This window comes from Dreissena polymorpha, chromosome 4 (genome assembly GCF_020536995.1).
Source record: "Dreissena polymorpha isolate Duluth1 chromosome 4, UMN_Dpol_1.0, whole genome shotgun sequence".
Lineage (NCBI taxonomy): Eukaryota > Metazoa > Mollusca > Bivalvia > Myida > Dreissenidae > Dreissena > Dreissena polymorpha.
In genome coordinates, this window is record NC_068358.1 from 101297303 (window position 1) to 101321417 (window position 24115).

At 37.5% G+C, this 24115-nt stretch overlaps 1 protein-coding gene across 1 annotated transcript in view; it reads left to right on the forward strand.

Annotated features, from left to right (window-relative positions):
• Positions 1-24115, forward strand: part of LOC127876177 (THO complex subunit 2-like) — a 104150-nt gene that overhangs the window by 47493 nt on the left and 32542 nt on the right. The window contains 10 exon segments of the mRNA XM_052421183.1: positions 6253-6417; positions 8820-8894; positions 15164-15258; positions 15833-15959; positions 16928-17069; positions 17346-17503; positions 17911-18039; positions 19738-19935; positions 20557-20672; positions 21555-21627. Coding sequence (XP_052277143.1) covers positions 6253-6417; positions 8820-8894; positions 15164-15258; positions 15833-15959; positions 16928-17069; positions 17346-17503; positions 17911-18039; positions 19738-19935; positions 20557-20672; positions 21555-21627 — 1278 coding nt within the window.

Below are 24115 nucleotides of genomic sequence, written 5' to 3' on the forward strand. Positions count from 1 at the left end.
TGTGGTCTACACAGACTTATCTAGGACCTTACTTTACGCACATCCATTAAACCCCATTTTCCTAGAGCATCTACAAGGAGAGTGCTTGGCATCTCAAACACTTTGGCAAGCTCTATGTTAAGCTTTGATACCTCTTTATCGAATCGTCCGCTATTAGCCGGGCTCTGGGGAAAATACGGGCTTAATGCATATGTGTTAAGTGTCATACGAGATAAGACTGTGCAGTACACACAGGCTTATCAGGGATGGCAATTAACGCTTAAACTGGACATTCACTAAACAACAAACACCATAAAGGAAGAAAGTTTCATCCCTGATTAGCCTGTGTGGACTACACAGGATTGTCTAAGACAACACTTAATGCACATGCAGTAAGCCCTTTCCTAGAGCGAGTTACATTTAATGGAGGTTTGTCATCAGTTGAAGGTTATTTAAGAAATAGAAAACCTCACTGAGGGCTCTATGGCAGAATAGTGACCAGCCAGGCAGCCCCAAATAGTATTTGGACCGAAGCCGAAGGCTGAGGTCCGTATACTATTTGGGGCTGCCTGACTGGTCACTATTGTGCCATTGGGCCTGCAGTAATGTTTTTTATTTCTTATATTATACCGAACATTTTTGTGCAGATAAATGTCATTAGAAATAAAAATTAATAACAAAAGATAAATTCCATAAATATTTATCAGTTACTATTAAGTGCGCGAGTTGTCTCCCTGCGAAAGTTGGTCACAGACCAATTCGCTTCTTTATACAAAATTCATTTTTAGCTCATCTATTTTTTGAAAAAAAATTATGAGCTATTGTCATCACCTTGGCGTCGGCGTCGGCGTTGGCGTTGGCGTTGGCGTCGGCGTCCGGTTAAGTTTTGCGTTTAGGTCCACTTTTCTCAGAAAGTATCAATGCTATTGCATTCAAACTTGGTACACTTACTTACTATCATGAGGGGACTGGGCAGGCAAAGTTAGATAACTCTGGCGTGCATTTTGACAGAATTATGTGCCCTTTTTATACTTAAAAAATTGAAAATTTTGGTTAAGTTTTGCGTTTAGTTCCACTTTTCTCAGTAAGTATCAATGCTATTGCATTCAAACTTGGTACACTTACTTACTATCATGAGGGGACTGGGCAGGCAAAGTTAGATAACTCTGGCATGCATTTTGACAGAATTATGTGCCCTTTTTATACTTAGAAAATTGACAATTTTGGTTAAGTTTTGTGTTTAGGTCCATTTTATTCCTTAAGCATCAAAGCTATTGCTTTCATACTTGCAACACTTACTAACTATCATAAGGGGACTGTGCAGGCAAAGTAATGTAACTCTGACTGGCATTTTGACAGAATTATGTGCCCTTTTTATACTTAGAAAATTGAAAATTTGATTAAGTTTTGTGTTTAGGTCCACTTTATTCCTACAGTATCAAAGCTATTGCTTTCATACTTGCAAGATTTATGAACTATCATAAGGGGACCGTGCAGGCAAAGTTATGTAACTCTGACTGGCATTTGGACGGAATTATGGGCCCTTTATACTTAGAAAATTGAAAATTTGGTTAAGATTTATGTTTTGGTCCACTTTACCCCTAAAGTATCATAGATATTGCTTTCATACTTGGAACACTCACAAACTATCATAAGGGTACAGTAAAAGGACAAGTTGCATAACTCTTGTTGTCATTGTTACGGAATTATGGCCCTTTTTTGACTTAGTAACTTTTAATATATGGTTAAATTTTGTGTTTCGATCCACTTTACTTCTTAAGTATCAAGGCTATTGCTTTCAAACTTCAAATACTTACATGCTATCATGAGGTTACTGTACCTGGCAAGTTGAATTTTACTTTGACCTTTGAATGACCTTGACTCTCAAGGTCAAATTATTAAATTTTGCTAAAATTGCCATAACTTCTTTATTTATGATTAGATTTGATGAAACTACTCTTACCTGACATACCACAATAGACTCCACCCAAACCATCCCCCGTGCCCTCCCCCCCCTCCCCCCCCCTATTTTTTTTTTTTTTTTTTTTTTTTTTTTTTAAGATCATCTCACAAATGACCACCACACCCTCACACTATACCCCCACCCCACCCCCCCCTACCCCACCCCCCCCACCCCACCCCCCCCCAATTTTTTTTTTTGATTTTTTTTTTTTTTTTTTTTTTTAAGATCATCTCACAAATTACCACCACACCCTCACACTATACCCCCCCCCCATTTTTTTTTAAAACGGTTATGTTTGAAATACCGTCCAACCATCGCACCCAAACCCCCCCCCCCCCCATCGCCCCCCAACCCCCCCCCCCTCTCCCCCCCGATTTTTTTTTTTTTTTTTTTTCGCTTTTTTGGAAGATAATGTAATAAATGTCCACAACCCCACACTATACACCCCTCTTCACTCCACTCCTCCCTCCTTTTTGATTGAAAATGAGAGTCCCTTTACCTTTAAAAAGAAAATAGATGAGCGGTCTGCACCCGCAAGGCGGTGCTCTTGTTATTGTAAAGCATTTTACATATTGAGATACATCTTATATAAAGGTAACTGCTTATATCACAGAAAACATGTTGCAAAACATTGATCCCAAATATGGCATTTAATTTTTGTATTTTTAGCTCATCTATTTTTTGAAAAAAAATTATGAGCTATTGTCATCACCTTGGCGTCGGCGTCGGCGTCGGCGTCGGCGTTGGCGTTGGCGTTGGCGTTGGCGTCGGCGTCCGGTTAAGTTTTGCGTTTAGGTCCACTTTTCTCAGAAAGTATCAATGCTATTGCATTCAAACTTGGTACACTTACTTACTATCATGAGGGGACTGGACAGGCAAAGTTAGATAACTCTGGCGTGCATTTTGACAGAATTATGTGCCCTTTTTATACTTAAAAAATTGAAAATTTTGGTTAAGTTTTGCGTTTAGTTCCACTTTTCTCAGTAAGTATCAATGCTATTGCATTCAAACTTGGTACACTTACTTACTATCATGAGGGGACTGGGCAGGCAAAGTTAGATAACTCTGGCATGCATTTTGACAGAATTATGTGCCCTTTTTATACTTGGAAAATTGACAATTTTGGTTAAGTTTTGTGTTTAGGTCCATTTTATTCCTTAAGCATCAAAGCTATTGCTTTCATACTTGCAACACTTACTAACTATCATAAGGGGACTGTGCAGGCAAAGTAATGTAACTCTGACTGGCATTTTGACAGAATTATGTGCCCTTTTTATACTTAGAAAATTGAAAATTTGATTAAGTTTTGTGTTTAGGTCCACTTTATTCATACAGTATCAAAGCTATTGCTTTCATACTTGCAAGATTTATGAACTATCATAAGGGGACGGTGCAGGCAAAGTTATGTAACTCTGACTGGCATTTGGACGGAATTATGGGCCATTTATACTTAGAAAATTGAAAATTTGGTTAAGATTTATGTTTTGGTCCACTTTACCCCTAAAGTATCATAGATATTGCTTTCATACTTGGAACACTCACAAACTATCATAAGGGTACAGTAAAAGGACAAGTTGCATAACTCTGGTTGTCATTGTTACGGAATTATGGCCCTTTTTTGACTTAGTAACTTTTAATATATGGTTAAATTTTGTGTTTCGATCCACTCGAAGTATCAAGGCTATTGCTTTCAAACTTCAAATACTTACATGCTATCATGAGGTTACTGTACCTGGCAACTTGAATTTTACTTTGACCTTTGAATGACCTTGACTCTCAAGGTCAAATTATTAAATTTTGCTAAAATTGCCATAACTTCTTTATTTATGATTAGATTTGATTGATACTTTGATGAAACTACTCTTACCTGACATACCACAATAGACTTCACCCAAACCATCCCCCGTGCCCTCCCCCCCTCCCCCGTGCCCTCCCCCCTCCCCCCCCCCTAATTTTTTTTATTTTTTTATTTTTTTTTTAAGATCATCTCACAAATGACCACCACACCCTCACACTATACCCCCACCCCACCCACCCACCCCCCCCCCCAATTTTTTTTTTTGATTTTTTTTTTTTTTTTTTTTTTTTAAGATCATCTCACAAATTATCACCACACCCTCACACTATACCCCCCCCCCCCCCATTTTTTTTTTTAAACGGTTATGTTTGAAATACCGTCCAACCATCGCACCCAAAACCCCCCCACCCCCCCCCCCCCCCCCCCCCCCCCCCCCCCCCCCGATTTTTTTTTTTTTTTTTTTTTTCGCTTTTTTGGAAGATAATGTAATAAATATCCACAACCCCACACTATACACCCCTCTTCACTCCACTCCTCCCTCCTTTGTGATTGAAAATGAGAGTCCCTTCACCTTTAAAAAGAAAATAGATGAGCGGTCTGCACCCGCAAGGCGGTGCTCTTGTTTAATATGATATTAATAATAAAAAACACACACTCGTGACCTGCCAAACGAATCGTTACAATTAAGAATATGTACGGCATTATTATTGTGCGCAAGTTGTCTCCCTGCAAAAGTAGGACTCAGAAAAATTCGCTTCTAAATACAAAATTCATTTTTATTGTAAAGAATTTCACTTATTGAGATACATTTTATATAGAAATATCTGCTTTTGTTACAGACAACATGTTTCTAAACATTGATCAAAAATATAGCATTTAATTTGTGTATTTTTCAAGATGTGATTAATAATACAAGAAACACGCTTGTGACCTGCCAAACGAATCGTGCGTTAACCCTAACAATATAACGCAGAAATCTCTTCGTTGTAAAACTTGCACAAATGTTACAAATAAACATTCTATCGGTCACTATTACATGCGCGCATCTTTACAGGGCACTATTCAAAATAGCGCCTGTTGACTATGCGCGCGCATCTTAACAGGGCACTATTCAAAATAACGGACCTGTGAAGTTTATATATGCAAAAAAGAAACAAATGTATGTGAGGTATAATATTTGTTAGTGGTAAGTGTCAGGTACGTAAGGTACTGCAATGTATTTCATCCAGACGATAGTTCAGTTTGTCTGCGTGTTGGTCAGTCTGACTGCATAAAATGTTACAAGTTTGTGGAGCTAACTTATTCCACATTTCTCAAGCGATGAAAGTGAAACAGATATGTTATCATCCTGAAGGATAGACGTGTAAGACATTTCTAACGCCCAATGATCTACACATTTCTGAGTTATGTGCCCTTGAAGTTAGCCATGCACATGTCAGTAGCATACAATCTTTTAAATGTATACATTTAGCTATCGGTTGACTGGTTGTTGTGTGTGTGCATGTTATACCACTACAGGGAGGGAGTATAAAGTTGTCACTCTGTTGATCTGTAAGTCTGCCTTAATTTAAGGAGTGAACTTATTGTTCTCATTTCTCACAAGATTATATTTAAACTTAAACTATTTTAATACCATGAAGAGTCAATGTGCAAGAATTTAAGTGTTTGCTTTTGTATGCAACATAATGTTCATTTGTTATTGTAAAACTGAATGCTTATTTCAGTGGGGAATGCTTGTTGTCCCCTACCGAATTCACCGGAGGGGACTTATGGCTTGCTCTCCGTCTGTCAGTCAGTCTGTCAGTCTGTCAGTCAGTCAGTCAGTCTGTCAGTCTGTCAGTCTGTCTGTCACACTTTTCTGGATCCTGAGATAACTTGAAAAGTTCTTCATATTTTTTCATGAAACTTGAAACATGGACAGATGGCAATATGGAGATTATGCACGCCAATTCATTTTGTTCCTACGTCAAAAATTGTGGTTGCTTTGGCAACAAATGTATAAAAAATAAAAATTACTGACAAGGGTGGAGTTTCACCGGTAGGGGACAATATTGCTTGGCAATCTCTTGTTATTTCAGTTCTATATTTATTTTTATTCGAAAGCGGCTGTCCGTCTTGCACAGGGGTTGGTATACTCACTTCTTACCTAGGAGCCTCGGGTTCAGTTTCTGTTCCGGCAGCTTGTGAGTTTGTATTTTGGTCACTAAACTGGACAGGTTTGGTTTCCTCCGGGTACTCTAGCTTCCCCCCACAACACAAGACCAAACCAAAATTGAAAGCATTTTTCAGTAATAATGAATTAGCTGGAAATTGCAGCTATAATTCAAAATTCTTCCCACAATTGGTGATTCTAGTAAAAAAGGTAGGAGTGCTGGGTCTCACTCTGGGTCCACACATAATGAAGCCTATGGCTCGGATAAAAACTCATTAACTTCCAAAATACACACACACACACACACACACACACACACACACATAGTTTATTTTAAAGCCTGAATGCTTGTTATTTCAGTGCCAGGACACACTGGTGCAGTTTGGCAGTTTCCTGTCCATGCAGCTGTCCACAGAGGAGTTTGTGAAGCGCCTGCCCCCCATAGACAAGATGGTGGGGGAGTACCATGTACCCCCGGACGCTGCATTCTTCCTCTCCAGGCCACTCTACAGCTATGACATTAATGTAAGTGTTTTGTAGGAAAATTGGACTAAGTGCCTTAAAGGGACTGTCAACCACGAAGAAAAGAAAAGTTGTAAAATACCGTATTTTTTTACAATTATTAGTTTATATTGATTAAAATATCACGACTGGTATATTACATTAATTGAAAAAAGTTTTAAGTTTTCATATTTTCAGTATATTCTGTAATAAATTTTACTGGGTATGTCTACCAAGTAACTACCAGTTAATTATAAATAACGCCAGTAGATTGATCATCATCTACACACGTGGTTAACCCAGGAATTCAAATTGTGCATGCATAGTGAATTATATATATTTTATATACAAATGATCAATATACTTGCGTTATTTATAATGTGTATATCGTTATGTCACCTATTTTCGCAAAATTTTATTACCGAATATACTGAAAATCTGAACTTTTTTCAAGTAATGTAATATACCAGTCGTATATTTTAATCAATACATGTATAAACTAACAATTGTAAAAAAATACGGTATTTTAGAACTTTTCTTTTTTCGTCATTCGTGGTTGACAGTCCCTTTAATGGTATATTTCCTTTAAAGGAAGTCCTTTCTCAGCAAAAATCCAGTTTGAGCAGAAAGTGTTGAGCCGGAAAAGCCTTTCGGATAACATATTCTAATCTGGGACGACACTTTATGCATGCATTAAGCCCGGTTTTCCCATAGCCCTGCTTAAATAAAGGTTTAGACCTAAGCTTTATATTGCATTTTGATATTGATATTGATTGTATTCCATTACCAGAATAAGGATGGAGGTGTGACACTGAAATTTTGTGTGTAGGTAGCTTACATGCAGACCTAGCTTGTCATTGCAATGCGGGCCAGTCAGTAGCTTACATGCAGACCTAGCTTGTCATTGCAATGCGGGTGTGAAGGTAGCTTACATGCAGACCTAGCTTGTCATTGCAATGCGGGCCAGTCAGTAGCTTAAATGCAGACCTAGCTTGTCATTGCAATGCGGGCCAGTCAGTAGCTTACATGCAGACCTAGCTTGTCATTGCAATGCGGGTGTGAAGGTAGCTTACATGCAGACCTAGCTTGTCATTGCAATGCGGGTGTGAAGGTAGCTTACATGCAGACCTAGCTTGTCATTGCAATGCGGGCCAGTCGGTAGCTTACATGCAGACCTAGCTTGTCATTGCAATTGGGGAGTGTAGGTAGCTTACATGCAGACCTAGCTTGTCATTGCAATGCGGGCCAGTCAGTAGCTTACATGCAGACCTGGCTTGTCATTGCAATGCGGGCCAGTCTGTAGCTTACATGCAGACCTAGCTTGTCATTGCAATGGGGGTGTGTAGGTAGCTTACATGCAGACCTAGCTTGTCATTGCAATGCGGGTGTGAAGATAGCTTACATGCAGACCTAGCTTGTCATTGCAATGCGGGCCAGTCAGTAGCTTACATGCAGACCTAGCTTGTCATTGCAATGGGGGTGTGTAGGTAGCTTACATGCAGACCTAGCTTGTCATTGCAATGCGGGCCAGTCAGTAGCTTACATGCAGACCTAGCTTGTCATTGCAATGCCGGCCAGTCAGGTGTAGGTAGCTTACATGCAGACCTAGCTTGTCATTGCAATGCGGGCCAGTCAGTAGCTTACATGCAAACCTAGCTAGTCATTGCAATGGGGGTGTGTAGGTAGCTTACATGCAGACCTAGCTTGTCATTGCAATGCGGGTGTGAAGGAAGCTTACATGAAGACCTAGCTTGTCATTGCAATGCGGGCCAGTCAGTAGCTTACATGCAGACCTAGCATGTCATTGCAATGGGGGTGTGTAGGTAGCTTACATGCAGACCTAGCTTGTCATTGCAATGCGGGCCAGTTAGTAGCTTGCATTCAGACCTAGCTTGTCATTGCAATGCGGGCCAGTCAGGTGTAGGTAGCTTACATGCAGACCTAGCTTGTCATTGCAATGCGGGTGTGAAGGTAGCTTACATGCAGACCTAGCTTGTCATTGCAATGCGGGCCATTCAGGCCAAGGTCATTGTTTCTAAAAGTAGAAAATCAGCATACACTCAGTAATATTAGTACCAAATTTTATTACGCTAAAATATATATTGTTTGATATAGCTTACATGCATGCCTATATTGGGATTGCACAGTTCATGAAATTAAAGTAAATTAATTGGCTAAACGTTGAACACTTGGTTTATTTTAGAGGGCTTTTTTCCGATCCTTTTAAACACTAAACTGCAATAAAGAGCGTTTTATAATACAAAAATATCATTAAAAGAAAGTTATTTTCCATTCAAATAATAAACATATAAATCGACCCATATGTGCAAAAAGGTAACATGTGACATTTAAATAAGAAGGCACATGGTACCTGTTTTGCACCAATTGGGCAATATGTATGTGTTTAGTTCTGTCTTTCTTCACAGGCCAAGTATGATGAGTTGCGCAAGGCAGAGAGAGCAGACAAAGACAAGAAGGATAAAATGTCATCATCTACCAAGGCAAGTGGTCACTTGATTTTGCGTAAATGTTTTTTTAAATAGGAGGAAAACACATTTTATGGAACTGCATGTTCATGCTCTGGTTTTAGCCTCTTACCAGTCTAAGCAGAGAGGGACTATAGGTTTACCCCTGGTCTGCCCATGTTCTTGTTTATGTGTGTCTGTCCCAATCTGGATACTGCAATAACTTAAAAAAGTGCTCAAGTGAGGTTGATGAAACTTGGTATGTGGATAGATGCTCATATGGGGAACACGCATTGTATTTCTTAATTTTTTTTGTTAAATAAATATTAAGAATATTGGTTGATATGGTTACATAAATAATTGCAAACTAAAATATGGAATATGTGATTACTTGGTAAAGCTTGGTAAACAGGAATGATGGAACTCAGTATGTGGATAGGACAGAGATTGTGCACTCTGGGGGACAAAATCAACAAATACAAACACACACACTTAAGTGTTAATATTGTGCCATCGATGTATTAAATTGAGTTTAATGAATATATTTAACACTTAACCTGCTATGTATGTCATAACCAATAAGCCTCTTTTCTGCCGAATTAATTAATTTCTATAATGGAGGCTGATATGAGTGGGCAATTTCAAAAGGATGCATTTCATGTATAATTAGACATGTTAAGTGTATGACACCTACATTTTTAGCTCATCTATTTTTTATGCCCCCCTTCGAAGAAGAAGGGGTATATTGCTTTGCTCATGTCGGTCGGTCTGTCGGTATGTCGGTCTGTCGGTCCGTCCACCAGGTGGTTGTCAGACGATAACTCAAGAACGCTTGGGCCTAGGATCATGAAACTTCATAAGTACATTGATCATGACTTGCAGATGACCCCTATTGATTTTGAGGTCACTAGGTCAAAGGTCACGGTCACGGTGACCCGAAATAGTAAAATGGTTTTTGAATGATCACTCAAGAACGCATACGCCTAGAATCATGAAACTTCATGGGTAGATTGATCATGACTCGCAGATGACCCCTATTGATTTTGAGGTCACTAGGTCAAAGGCCAAGGTCACGGTGACCCGAAATAGTAAAATGGTTTCCGGATGATAACTCAAGAATGCATACGCCTAGGATCATGAAACTTCATGGGTAGATTGATCATGACTCGCAGATGACCCCTATTGAATTTGAGGTCACTAGGTCAAAGGTCAAGGTCACGGTGACCCGAAATAGTAAAATGGTTTTCGGATGATAACTCAAGAACGCTTTTGCCTAGGATCATGACACTTCATAGGTACATTGATCGTGACTCACAGACGACCCCTATTGATTTTCAGGTCACTAGGTCAAAGGTCAAGGTCACAGTGACAAAAAACGTATTCACACAATAGCTGCCACTACAACGTACAGTCCATATGGGGGGCATGCATGTTTTACAAACAGCCCTTGTTGAAAAAAAAAAAAGAGCTATTGTCATCACCTTGGCGTCGGCGTCCGGTTAAGTTTTGTGTCTAGGTCCACTTTTCTCATAAAGTATCAATGCTATTGCATTCAAACTTGGTACACTTACTTACTATCATGAGGGGACTAGGCAGGCAAAGTTAGATAACTCTGGCGTCCATTTTGACAGAATTATGTGCCCTTTTTATACTTAAAAAATTGAATATTTTGGTTAAGTTTTGTGTTTAGGTCCATTTTATTCCTTAAGTATCAAAGCTATTGCTTTCAAACTTGCAACACTTACTAACTATCATAAGGGGACTGTGCAGGCAAAGTTATGTAACTCTGTCTGGCATTTCGACAGAATTATGTGCCCTTTTTATACTTAGAAAATTGAAAATTTGGTTAAGTTTTGTGTTTAGGTCCACTCTATTCCTAAAGTATCAAAGCTATTGCTTTCATACTTGCAACACTTACCGTATACGTGCGCTTATAAGACGCATTTTTGAGACTTAAATTAATAAGTTACAGTTGGGGTCACGTCTTATAAGCGAGATACTGGTGAAAATAAACAAAAAAAATAAAAAAATCGAGTTTACTGGGCTTATGCTAGCCAAGTTGGACACTTGTCAGTTGTTTTGAATCATCGCGGCAGCCATTTGCATTTTCTCTAAAGTCTGTATTGGCCCGTACCGTGTATCGGAACGCTATGTTCAGTTACCGATTTATTTGTAATAAAATGTATTGTTACCGATTTTGTTGTCTATTATTTTTAATTTGAATTTTGTTATTTTTGGGGCGTAAGACGTTATATTGTCCGTGATTATTCTTGAAAAGTTTTTATCACCTGATTGTGTGCGCGACGTCGTTAAATGCCATATAAATTGGTCATTATAGTATACGTGTGTAAGCGGCAACACGATGCCAACATGCTTAAAACAACAGCAAAATCAATTCTCAGTAAACACGCTGCCGATTACAAATGCTATTTGACAAGTTTGTATCACCTAATCGTCTTTGTTCCACGTCGTTAATTTTCAATTAAGACATAATTGGAAATTAGGGTATCCTATGAAATAAGTTACCAGTTTGCGAATGTCAATTGTTAAATTAACACGTTTATTCAGACGAACCAATAATACTGATGACACATTATTTATTAGGGGCCAACAACGACGGGAGCAAAGAGCGACCGCATGCAATTATCCGCATATGGCTTTCTTCTTGACACGTGATTTCGATCTGCGCTTCGGAGTCTATCACTCTATCACGCGATTGGCTAATTTTATGAAAGTAGGCGTTACCTATTGTTGATAGACAATGGGCGTAAAATTTGCATAATCTAGGTAATAAAACTAAACGCTTTCAAAATATCTGCCTATTAGATTTCAATACCTGTCAAACAATACAATTAAGATGACTGACACGATCAATTTTGCTTGTGCATTGATATTACGAACGTAATATGTTTTATGTTTGCAATTGTTTGCAATTGTTAGGGCAAATGATTAATACGCAGTTGTTAGAAATTTTGTCAATTTGATAATTATTTTTATTGCATGAATAATACTTGAAAATAAATTGAAACCCACTAATATATCATAAAATAAACAAATATTATTTACTTTGTTGTTTGATTGTTTTATTTTTCAGACTTGCGTGAATTACTAATTGTATGCAGCGCGAGTTTGAAAAATTCTCAATGTTTTACTAATTGATGATTTTCTTTAACATTCTGCCATTTTTCGGCCATTTTCCGGCCGATGAATACGGCAAAATTTGAACGCGTCTTACACGCGGGTCAGTCTCAAATCCACCCATTATAAAGTCCGAAGTCGGGGTGCGTCTTATAAGGGAGGGCGTCTTATAAGCGCACGTATACGGTACTAACTATCATAAGGGGACTGTGCAGGCAAAGTTATGTAACTCTGACTGGCATTTTGACGGAATTATGGGCCCTCTATACTTAGAAAATTGAAAATTTGTTTAAGTTTTGTGTTTTGGTCCACTTTACCCCTTAAGTAGCACAGATATTGCTTTCATACTTGGAACACTCGCAAGCTATCATAAGGGGACAGTAAAGGACAAGTTGCATAACTCTGGTTGTCATTTTTACGAACTTATGGCCCTTTTTTTACTTAGTAACTTTAAATATATGGTTAATATTTGTGTTTAGATCCACTTTACTTCTAAAGTATCAAGGCTTTTTCTCTCAAACTTCAAATACTTTCATGCTATCATGAGGGTACTGTACCTGGCAAGTTGAATTTTACCTTAACCTTTGAATGACCTTGACTCTCAAGGTCAAATTATTAAATTTTGCTAAAATTGCCATTACTTTTTTATTTATGATTAGATTTGATTGATACTTTGACAAAACAACACTTACCTGACATACCATTATAGACTCCACCCAAACCATCCCCCATTTTACCCCCCCCCCCCCCCATTTTTTTTTTTTTTTTTTTTTTTTTAAGATCAACTTATAAATAATCACCACACCCTCACACTATACTCCGCCCCAACCCCCTTCCCCCCCATTTTTTTTTAATGTTTTTTTTTGTGCATTTTTGGAAGATGATGTAAAAAATGACCACACCCCCACACTATACACCCTCTCCACTCCACCCCTCCCTCCTTTGTGATTAAAATTGAGATAGGTCCCTTCATCTTTAAAAAGAAAAATAGATGAGCGGTCTGCACCCGCAAGGCAGTGCTCTTGTTCTTATTTGTCATTGATTTCAGATTATGATTGTAATTTTACTCTTTTTTTTTCTTGCACTGATGTATTAAACAAAACTTCACTTTTAACAAAACCAGATATGTTTAGTTGCATTGAATCAGAATGATAACTTTTTACAAATATATGTCTGAAATAAAACGATCATTTAAAATCTAATTTAATAGCAGAGATTCCAAATCTGACCTGTAAAGGAGCCCCATATTTATTGCCAGTAGAATGTTATCTATTCCCATCTTATTATCCCCCGCCAAAGGCGGAGGGATATTGTTTAGGCGTTGTCAGTCCGTCCGTCCGTCTTTCCGTCCGTCCGGAGCCATATCTTAGAAGTGCTTTGGCGGATTTCATTGAAACTTGGTATGAGTATATATATGGATAAGAGGATGATGCATGCCAAATGTCATTACACACCATCTGTTATTTACGGAGTTATGGCCCTTTGTATCTTGAAAAAATGCATTTTTGAATGTTAAATATAACACTTTTGTGTCCAGAACATACATGCCAGACGTCCTGATCTCGGCGGGACAGTCCCGCTTCTGGGCCCTTCGTCCCAGCGTCCCGATATGAGACGATTTGTCCCGACATTCGTTAAAAAACGATGTAAGGTCTATAGGTTCCTAATAAAATGCGCTATTCAAGCTCTGTTTCGCTTACACTTACCACCGCTAATCCCTTTTTTGCCCCCAATTTACAATCCGATTCTACTCGTGTGTACCAGTGTTATTTATGACACCTTATCAGCGATTTATCGGCATATTATTGATTTTATCAGGCATTCACACCATGGTGGTCTTCAAGATAGTGGTCGCTTATTGCTAACGATAGTTGTATTATAATGAAATAAATGTTGAAAATGTGTTTGTTTTTGTCTTTGTTTGAAACGGTTTACAAAACAATTGTTTTGTAAAATTAACTCTACGTCATTAATGAGTCTTTCACATTCAATGTTTAGTTCCAAAATAGCGGGATAATCCGAATGTGCAATATACCAAAATCACAACGAACAGTCCAATAAGTGATACCCATCCTGTCTAGTGTAATTGGGTGTAATTGTAATAAAAACAACGAGGTGCTATGCATGACAGTTTGACCCTACTCCAATTAAGCTAAAAACAACGAGGTGCTATGCATGACAGTTTGACCCTACTCCAATTAAGCCGCGACAATTGACAAGTAACAAACTGCGCATGGATACATGCTTAAAAAAACATCGCAACAAACAGTAAAAGTGTAAAAGTAACTGTTCGGTAGATAGTTTACTGTAACCCGTACTTTCAGTGTACTGGATAGCCTCCCCTGCGTTAATGTTTGCCATTGAAAGTAATATAATGAGCATTGTTGTCGTAATGTTCCAGATTTTGTACTCTAAAAAGATGATGTCGTAATGTTCCAGTTTTGTACTCTAAAAAGATGTAACATGAGTATTGTTGTCTTAATGTTCCAGATTTTGTACTCTAAAAAGAGAATATTATCTTCGTTGTTTGCTATTGTCTTATTTAATAAAACTGTTATTGTTATGTTTTAGATTTCATGCTTCATATCAGATGTTTTATGTCTTGAATAAAAGTATCAAGAGTTTTTGTTAGTACTATACTGACTACAGTTAAGGTGGAATGATAGATCGTTTTAGGTGTCCTGCTTTTTGGTCAAATGTCCCGACAATTTTTTATGGAATGTCCCGCTTTGGACCTAAAAAATTCTGGCATGTATGGTCCAGAAGCATATTGGCAGGGGATATTAATTCAACGAATTTGCTTGTAATGCTTGTGCATTGTTTAAATAGGCCATTTAACTTTGCTGAAGCATAGTTATTGGAAGCCAGCACATGGCTATTAATCAAAGCACCATCTATGAACAGTTTCAAGAAGTCTAATGGCTGCTAACTGTTCATTTCAATGTTCAACTCACATGTAAATGTGGAAACTTATAGCTAAGACTAATCCTGTGTCCCGCATTTCTACACATTAAATTGTCAATGTTTGACTCAAAATTAATTATTAAAAGGAGGAGAAGTCACTTTGCCTTTATGACTTTAATGTGTGATGTTAATATTCCCTCCCTTTTAGATTCAGAAATATATTGAAGCCTCTAAAATAATGACATGTTATTGTGACCTTTCAGATTCAGAAATACATTGAAGCCTCTGAACTTGTGATGACCCCTGTTGTTGAGAATGTCAGGCCTTTGCAGTCCCCGAAAATCTGGGAAGATCTCAGGTATAGTGCAGTTACCCTTTACCACTCAGATCCCTATTTCTATGTATAACGCGCCCCCATGTATAACGCACATGCAAAATTTTTAAAGAAAAGAATTCAAGACTCAATAAACCTGAAAATCGGACCGAAAGTGGCTGCCATTTTTATATTTTCGCAATCAATTTATCCCAATTTTTCAAGCAATATATTTTTTGTTCTAAAGAAGGGAGCATTAATATGATCAGGAGCATGGGTTGCATAGCACTATATTTTAGACAATTTTTAAGATTTTTCTCACGAATATTATTTCAAGACAAAGTGGGGCTGACAATTACAAGATCTGGTACAGACAATTTCAAGTATTCTTTCTGCGATGTATTAAATACAAAAGCAAACGAAAGTGAAATAGAACACTGTTAAACGTTCAATATTTATACAATCTGAGGTGCGATTGAATATTTTCATGTTCTCAAGTGTAAATTATGGTCTCAAATGCCAATTAGCATCTCAAATTGCGCAACAAGTTATGGCACATATTGCTCGATGAAAGCTGTCAATTATGAAGTGCAAAAAGACCCCTATTTGGACTTTCCAGCCCGACATTCTACGTGACTTTCTGGGCACTTTCTATGTACGACATTCATGTGCCCAACGCAGCCTATGAGAAACAGATCAGCCATCTGCAGGCACAGGCTCTCAGTGTTGATGACAACAAAGACATGGTAAGACTTACTGACAAAATAAGCTTCGTGATGGATGCTTTTGTTAAATTAAGCACTTTGACCAAACTAGCTTGAACTCGTACATAAAATTTATCTGGGAAAATGGCATTTCATGCCAGTGTACAAAGTGTTGTTCCAGATTTGCTTTTGGCAGTTCGCACAGGCTTATCAGGGACAACTCTTTCTCTTTAATTGAATTTCGGTTAAAAGTAAGCCTCTTCTTGACAAAAATCCATTCAGATGGAAAGTGTCACCCTTGATTAGCCTATGCACTAGCACTAAGCCCTGTTTTCCCAGAGCAGGGCTCATAGCATTACTTGAGACAAAAACAATACTAGTGCAGGCTTGTACTTATTGCAATATCAATGCTGTAAACATGCACAGTTAGTTCCTTTTGGAATAAGAGAGACATAGCTCTGCAGTCAAGATTGACTTAGAAATGGGTATGAAATATGTAAGCTGACATTTGAATGCAATTATTGTAACTCATTTTTATAAATATAAGTAACATGCCATTAAGAGGTGTTGAAATTGTAACTTTTTAGGTATGAAGGATATTTGTTTCTTGTTTTACTCTTTATCTCCTTTTTAAAAATGCATCCTGAGTTGTTTTAAAATTAACATCACAGATAAGAAGATATTTGTATGCATTGACAAATCATGCATATAAAGTCCTTAAATGAATTGTAGGTGCATCACCATCAAATAAACATTAAATCTCCAATAGAATTATAGTAATTCACTATTAAATAGCCAGTTAATCTCCTACATAATAAGTCGTGTTCTGAGAAAACTGGGCTTAATGCATGTGCATAAAGTGTCATCCCAGATTAGCCTGTGCAGGCCACACAGGCTAATCTGGGACGACACTTTACGCACATGCATTATGCCCAGTTTTCTCAGAACACGACTCTAATAATAGAACCCCATCATTATAACGCCTCCCCCACATTTCTCTGGATGCACAGCCTCAGAGCAAGCGGAAGAAGGAGAAGGAGCGCTGCAGCCAGCTGATAGACAAGCTCAAAGAGGAGGAGAAGAGGCAGACGGAGCACGTCCAGCGAGTCAACGCACGCCTCAAGGCACAGAGGGAGCAGTGGTTTGTGTCACGTGAGTACGAAATTTTCGTTGATTTTTAGAGTTATAGAGGTCTTAATGCTCATGTAAAGTGGTGTCCTAGATAAGCCTGTGTAGTCAGCACAGACTAATCAAGGATGACACTTATCACTGGTATGGAATTTTTGGTTTAAATGTTTCAACTAAATGAAAATCAAGTTCAGGTCGAAATTGTTGTCCCTGATTAGCCTGTTCATACTGCACAGGCTAATTGGGGGAGACACTTAAAGCATTTGCATTAAGCCCATCACTATCTTGGTGCTTTTCTAGGTGCGACTAAGAATGAGACCATAACCCAGTTCCTGCAGCTCTGTATCTTCCCACGCTGCTGTTTCACTGCCAGTGATGCAGTCTACTGCGCAGAGTTCATACACATTCTACACAGCCTGAAGACACCCAACTTCTCAACACTCATTTGCTATGATCGGGTATGTGCTTCTTTTTTTTTAACCCTTTCCCCCATAAAAAGCAAAGTCAAAATGGCTTTTGCAACTAGCATAAAACTAGAAAAGCCTGCGAGTAACTCGCAGTCTGTTCAGGTTTTATGCTTTTTGCTGCTCATCAGTAACTAAGGGTTGGAAATAAAGCCTTTAAAACTTGAATTTAGTAAGATAATTATTTGATTAAATGTAATTTTCTAAGGGACTACAAATGCGTCAAAGTACGTATCAAAGTGGTAAAGGTTTAAGTGATTCGTATTTACTGTGTTTTTGTTCAGTTTTATTTTGTGGAAATGGATTTGTAATTATAAATGTTAAAATGGTATTGACAATTATGTACTATCAAATTGTCTAGTAGTAAGGCCAATAACCTACACAATGTCTTCATGTTACAGATATTCTGTGATATAACCTACACGGTTTCTTCGTGCACTGAAAACGAAGCCCAAAGGTACGGGAGGTTCCTGTGTGCTGCCCTGGAGACTGTCATGAGGTGGCATAGCAACAAGGAATTCTATGACAAGGTGAACATTTTGAATGACTTCCATTGTTTCCATTAAGCATTGAAATTAAATATGTGTTGTAAGAAACTTTGATTAATGACTTATTACATTTTAAATGGTCCATGTAATAATGTCATTGAATTTTAATATTTTCTTTATAAAAACTTTAATTTCAATTTTTTAAAGTTATTTGAACTTAAACAACAAAGATAGATAACTCTGGACTAAATTAATGACAATTTGCTTTTTTAAATTTTGTATCAAAACGAAAATATCTGAGTAGCTGCAGACAGGAATGATGTAACTCTAGGGTGTTTTACACAATTTGTAAAAAATAAATTGTATTATTGCATTAACACATACACAGACAATACCAAACTCCGTCCGACCTATGGACATTTCTGACACAGTCAAGGGCTGATCTAAAATCTTATCTCTACGGCCCAAAATGTCTGACACAAATATTTTTGGGTTTTCCCAAGAAATTAAAAGTGTTTATAGAACATCTGCGAAATACGGCGGAATACGCACTTTGCCGATTTTGTGAAATATGAGTGTATTCGCTGGTCAGACTCGCTGTTGATTGGTCCAAAGTCTTCTTGTCAAAAATCGGAAATAATCTGTCCGTGTTCGGTGAAGAATGTTCTAGAAATACATTTGGTTCCCTGCATACTGTCGACGAGTAAATAAGTGCATGTTTCAAGCAAGGATCAGTACACTTGACCTTCATTCGATCGTCTTTAAGTTTAAACAAAAGTGAAAGTTAAACAAAACAACAGCTTGCAGTTATCAACCATATCAAGGTTCATGCAAAGAGTTTAATGGAGATTTATAAGAAGTTGATTTCGTTTTCATTTTCTTTCTTTTGAATTAAGTACATTTTTAGTAAATAAGTAAATATCAATTATGTGGAAGTCTCAAAGCCTGAAAATCCAAAACGGGTTGCAGATGTTAAAGCATGTGTGGTAATACGATAGCACGCTCGCTTTTGCTTAAAGATGACAACAGTGATTACTGTTCAGATTTTGTCAATCTGTCAGACCGAATGTCTGACAACAATCTGGAAGTTTGGTATTGTCTGCATACAGAAGCTTGATTTAGTTGAATAAAATGAACCATATATGGTTATAATTGCCCATCTTGTTATATCTTTCCAGCTTACAAACTGTTTTTTGATATTTGTTTGTGGTTTTAATGTTAAGCAAATATTCAACTTGTTGAAAGTAATGCTCCACAAGTAGGCTGGCTGACTTTTCAACGTGTATTATCAAATATGATGGAAACACATGCATCATGTGAATGTTAACAATTCTCTCATTTACCTTACCACAGTACAAGTGAGTCACGCTCTGAGATTACCTGGTTAAATACCTGTGCCTAAAGTGTCGTCCCAGATTAGCCAGTGCAGTGTGCTCAGGCTTATCAGGGACAACAATTTCTGCTTTTATGGTATTTTTGTGTTTTCTTAGCAAATATCGGCTAAGGTGGAAAGTGTTTTCCACTGTGAGCCTGTGCAGTGTAATCTGGGACGATACTTTACTCACATTCATTAAACCCTGTCTTCACAGAGTAAGGCTCTAGTGTTTATGATCCTTACATTTCTCACCATTTACAGAGTGTGCTTCATATATCCGATGTGATAGAAACATGTACTTTATATGAATGTTCACAATAGTCTTATTTACTTGACCACAATAAATTGTCTATGTGTTGATACAGGAGTGTGGCACGTACCCCGGGTTTGTGACTGTGTTCAGAAAAGGAGAGAACTCCAACACAAAGGCCGACCAGCTTGACTTTGAGAACTACAGGCATGTCTGTCACAAGTGGCACTTCCGCATCACCAAGGCCATGGTCGCCTGCATTGAGTCTGGCAATTACATACAGATCAGGAATGCACTCATTATTCTCACCAAGGTTTGTGTCACTAGGTTTTCAGAAACTGTGAACTTTCAAATGAGCTTCATTCTGGGAAAACCAGGTTTAAATATGTGCCTAGTGTTGTCCTATATTAGCCTGTGCAGTCTGCACAGACGGATCAAGGATGAAACAATCTGCCTAAACTGGATTTTTGCTAAAAATAGACATTTTTTAAACGACAAAAAATATAACAGCAAAAGGTGTTGTTCCTGATTAGCCTGTGTGGACTGCATAGGCTTATCTGGGTGGACACTTTAACCACATGCATATAACCCCATTTTCCCATATCACAGTTCTTTTTTTCGAGATCCTGCCCCACTATCCCGATATACTGCAGTGCAGGTCCTATATATAAGCTTTGCTCTGGGTAAACAGGACTTAATGCATGTTTGTAAAGTGATATTCAAGATTAGCTTGTGCAGTTGGCTTAGGCTAATTATGTATTACACTTTCCTCCTAATCTTGAGCTTTGCTAAGAAAAATATAAAAAATACCCTTGAATCGGAAAGTGTCGTCCCTGATAAGCCTGTACAGACTGCACAGGCTAATATGGGATGACACTACGCAAATGCATTAAACCCTGTTTTTTCAGATCGCTTTTCCAATGTTCTCATTCAGATCCTGCCCCACTACCCCCGTATACTGCAGTTCGGGTCTCCACTGGAGCGCAGGGTGGACAGGCTGAAACAGGAGGAAAAGGAGAAGAGGCCGGACCTGTTTGCCCTGGCCATGGGGTACAGTATTTTTTGTGTCAAATTAGGGGCCTGATTTCTTTTCTGTCAGCTGATTTCCTCCCTTTCAATTTTAAACTAATTTAACAAATTGTTGCTTATATACTTGCTTGATCTATATACACATGAAGAGTTTAGTTTCACATAGTAAGGTTTTGTAGGGCATTTCGTCCACGAGGTGATCTACATTGATAAGTGGTCAGCTACAGTAGCTCAAACAATTCTTGTAGTACCAACATCATTTAAAATCTTATTTAATAACAACCATCTTTGACTGGAGCATTGATACTGATGCTTAAGCATTTAAAATTGAGACACTCCAGTCCATGTATCTATTTGAGGTTATTTGATATATTGATTGATTTTAATTAATGTTTTAATTTGTGTTGGATCTAAAATCTGTATTAGTACCTACCACTGCTGAAAAGAGTATAGACAATAACTGTCACAATATTTAATAGAATAAAGTAGTATAATAAATCAAGGATTGTGACTTAACAATGACACAGTAGGTACAGCTTTGTTATCCTTTCACACATCCTTGTCTAGATATTGAGTATGTCAGATATTGGTCTTCAAACTAAATGAGATACACTCATAAAAAGGGGCTCAATCCATATGCTTAAAGTGGTGACCCAGATTAGCTTGTAAACATGCGCAGGATACTGAGGGACGACACTTTGTGATTTGACTTTACTTTTGTTAAAAGGAGACTTACATTGATCAAAGAATTCCATAAAAGTGGAAAGTGTCGTCCTTGGTGAGACTGTGCGGAATGCTCAGGCTAATCTGGGACAAAACTTAATGCACATGCATTAAGCCCCATTTCCAAGAGTGTGACTAAAAAAATAGTTCTAGTTTCTGTTGCAATTCTGTTTGTTTTAGATATTCTGGCCAGCTGAAGGCAAAAAAGAGCACCTGGGTGCCTGAACACGAGTTTCATGTCAGGGATAAAGAGGTAGGTAAAGGTCATTGGTCTAAGAAGTATCAGACACTGGGCTAAATATATGTGTGTTAAGTGTGGTCCCTGATTAGAATGTAAAGTCTGCACAGGCTAACCATGGAAAATAGATTCCGCCTTAACTGGACATTTGGTTAAAAGAGACTTCCTTTGATCCCTTTGAGCTCAATCCATAGCGGAAAGTGTTGTCCCTCATTAGCCTGTTCAGACTGCACAGGCAAATGTGGGACCATACTTTACCCACATGCACTAAGCCCAGTTTTCCCAGAACAAGGGTCAATTAAAAATTAAACATTCCTGTATTTGTTTACTGTTCTTTATTTTATGCTTTCCGGTGGTTTATAGAGAAATATCAGTGAATTAAAACTGATAATTTCACTGTTTCAAACAGTGAAAATTATCAGTGAAAATTATCGATAATTTTCACTGTTTACTGTGAAATGACGTCATTTTTTTAATGAAATGACGTCATTATCCCAGTGAAATTCTTTAGTAAAACTCTTTAAAATGTATATAAGCGATGAACAAAGCTTAAAATAAAAAGAAAATTTGTTGGATTCTGTGGAATATCGATTTTACTTCACTCGTGATCATAGAAAATATATATTTTATATGATCACTCGTGAATTAAAATCGATAATTCAACTGCTCAATAGTCTGTATTCTTTGTAATATGTAAACCAATACTTTTCATTAAACATTTAATAAAAGTAGCAAATATAAATTTCACATTTATTAAATTCAACAAATTGAAACGTGAAGAGAACACAGCCCCATAATTAGTCCTCAGCTATTGCATGGTAGGGACAATTTGCGCCTGTCAGATAATCTTTATACAGAGGTGCGAATGCCCTGGAGTTTGGAGGATAAAGTAGAAAATATATTGCATAGGATTAGGTATCGACATGGGCTTGAGTTGTCCCTATATCGATGCTCTAGTTGAAGGTTGTATTTCTCATATTGAAGTGTATGGCATATTGCAGAGACTATGAGATATGTTCCAGCTATGGTATGTGTAGAGTTGTTATCCTCGCCAAAGGCAGAGAGATATGGAATTAGCATTGTGCGTCTGTCATTCCATCCGTCGGTCTGTCACAAACATTCCAGGGCTATATCTCAGAAACTATATAATATATCAACATGAAAATTCATGGTCGTATAGATGTCAGTGAGGAAAATTTTATTTAATAAAAACAATAACCCTACACTTAATTTTTTTTTTTAAGATTATACAATTTTTCAAGGGATTTACTGCCATTCATAAACACATTTTTTTTGGCGGGGGATATGAATGCATAGAAATTTCTTGCTGATGCTTATAAAAGAGAAGTTATAGAGGATATTTGTTGGATCCGGTGGATTATCGATTTTAATTCACGAGTGATCATAGAAAATAATATTTTCAAGAGTGTCGCAGCCACGAGTGAAAATATATATTTTCTTTGATCCACCGAATCCAACAAATTTTCTTTTTATTTAATGCATTTTGCACAGTTTATATACATTGTTCAAGAGTTTAACTAAAGAATTTTGCTGGGATAATGACGTCATTTCGTCAAAAAAAATGACGTCATTTCACAGTAAACAATGAAAATTATCGATAACTCTCACTGATAATTTTCACTGTTTGAAACAGTGAAATTATCAGTTTTAATTCACTGATATTTCTCTATAAACCACCGGAAAGCATTAAATAAATAGTAATAATCTATGACCCAATCTCTAATAATTTATGACCCAAACTTAAGTTCTTACATAAAGTTGTATGCACTGGGCCAATGACACCAAACAATCGTCATCTTTATCTTAGTGGCAGACTTAATCTTAAAGAATATCAAATGGTCATCGAGGCCAGAAGGTAACATGTCACTTACAGGTATTTGTATTGATTAAAAGTTGAAATCCAAGTTTGAGAATTGGATCTTTAGCCACCTTATGTAATTTTTTCTATGCTTACTGTGTCCCATTCTCTGAGATAATACATCTACCTAAAATTTGTTCAGGCTGATCAGAGATGACACTCTCCTTCATAAATGATTTTTGTTTAGAAGAGACTTCTATTAAATAAAAAATTCTATAAAAGCAGAAAGGCTAATCTGGGACTGTTCTTTACGCAAATGCATTCAGCAGAACAAGGCGCAATTGTGAATGTCAAGGGAAGGTACCATTCAATATCCATTTCTCAGAGTTTTCCCACTGTGTTGTAGAAGAAGCAGGGAGCCAGGTCATCTCTAAGTGTAGGTGCTCAGAGCAGCCTGCAGTTCTTGGAAATCTGGGTTTAATGCATGTGTGTCATCATAGATTATTAGCCTGTGCAGTTTGCATAGGTTTATCAGGAACGAAACTTTCCGTCTAAATTGAATTTTGTTTAGAAGAGACTTTCATTAAATCAAAAATTCCATTAAAGCTGAAAGTGTTGTCCTGATTAGCCTGTCCTGACTGCACTGGCTAGTCTGGGAACTTTATGCAAATGTATTAAGCCTAG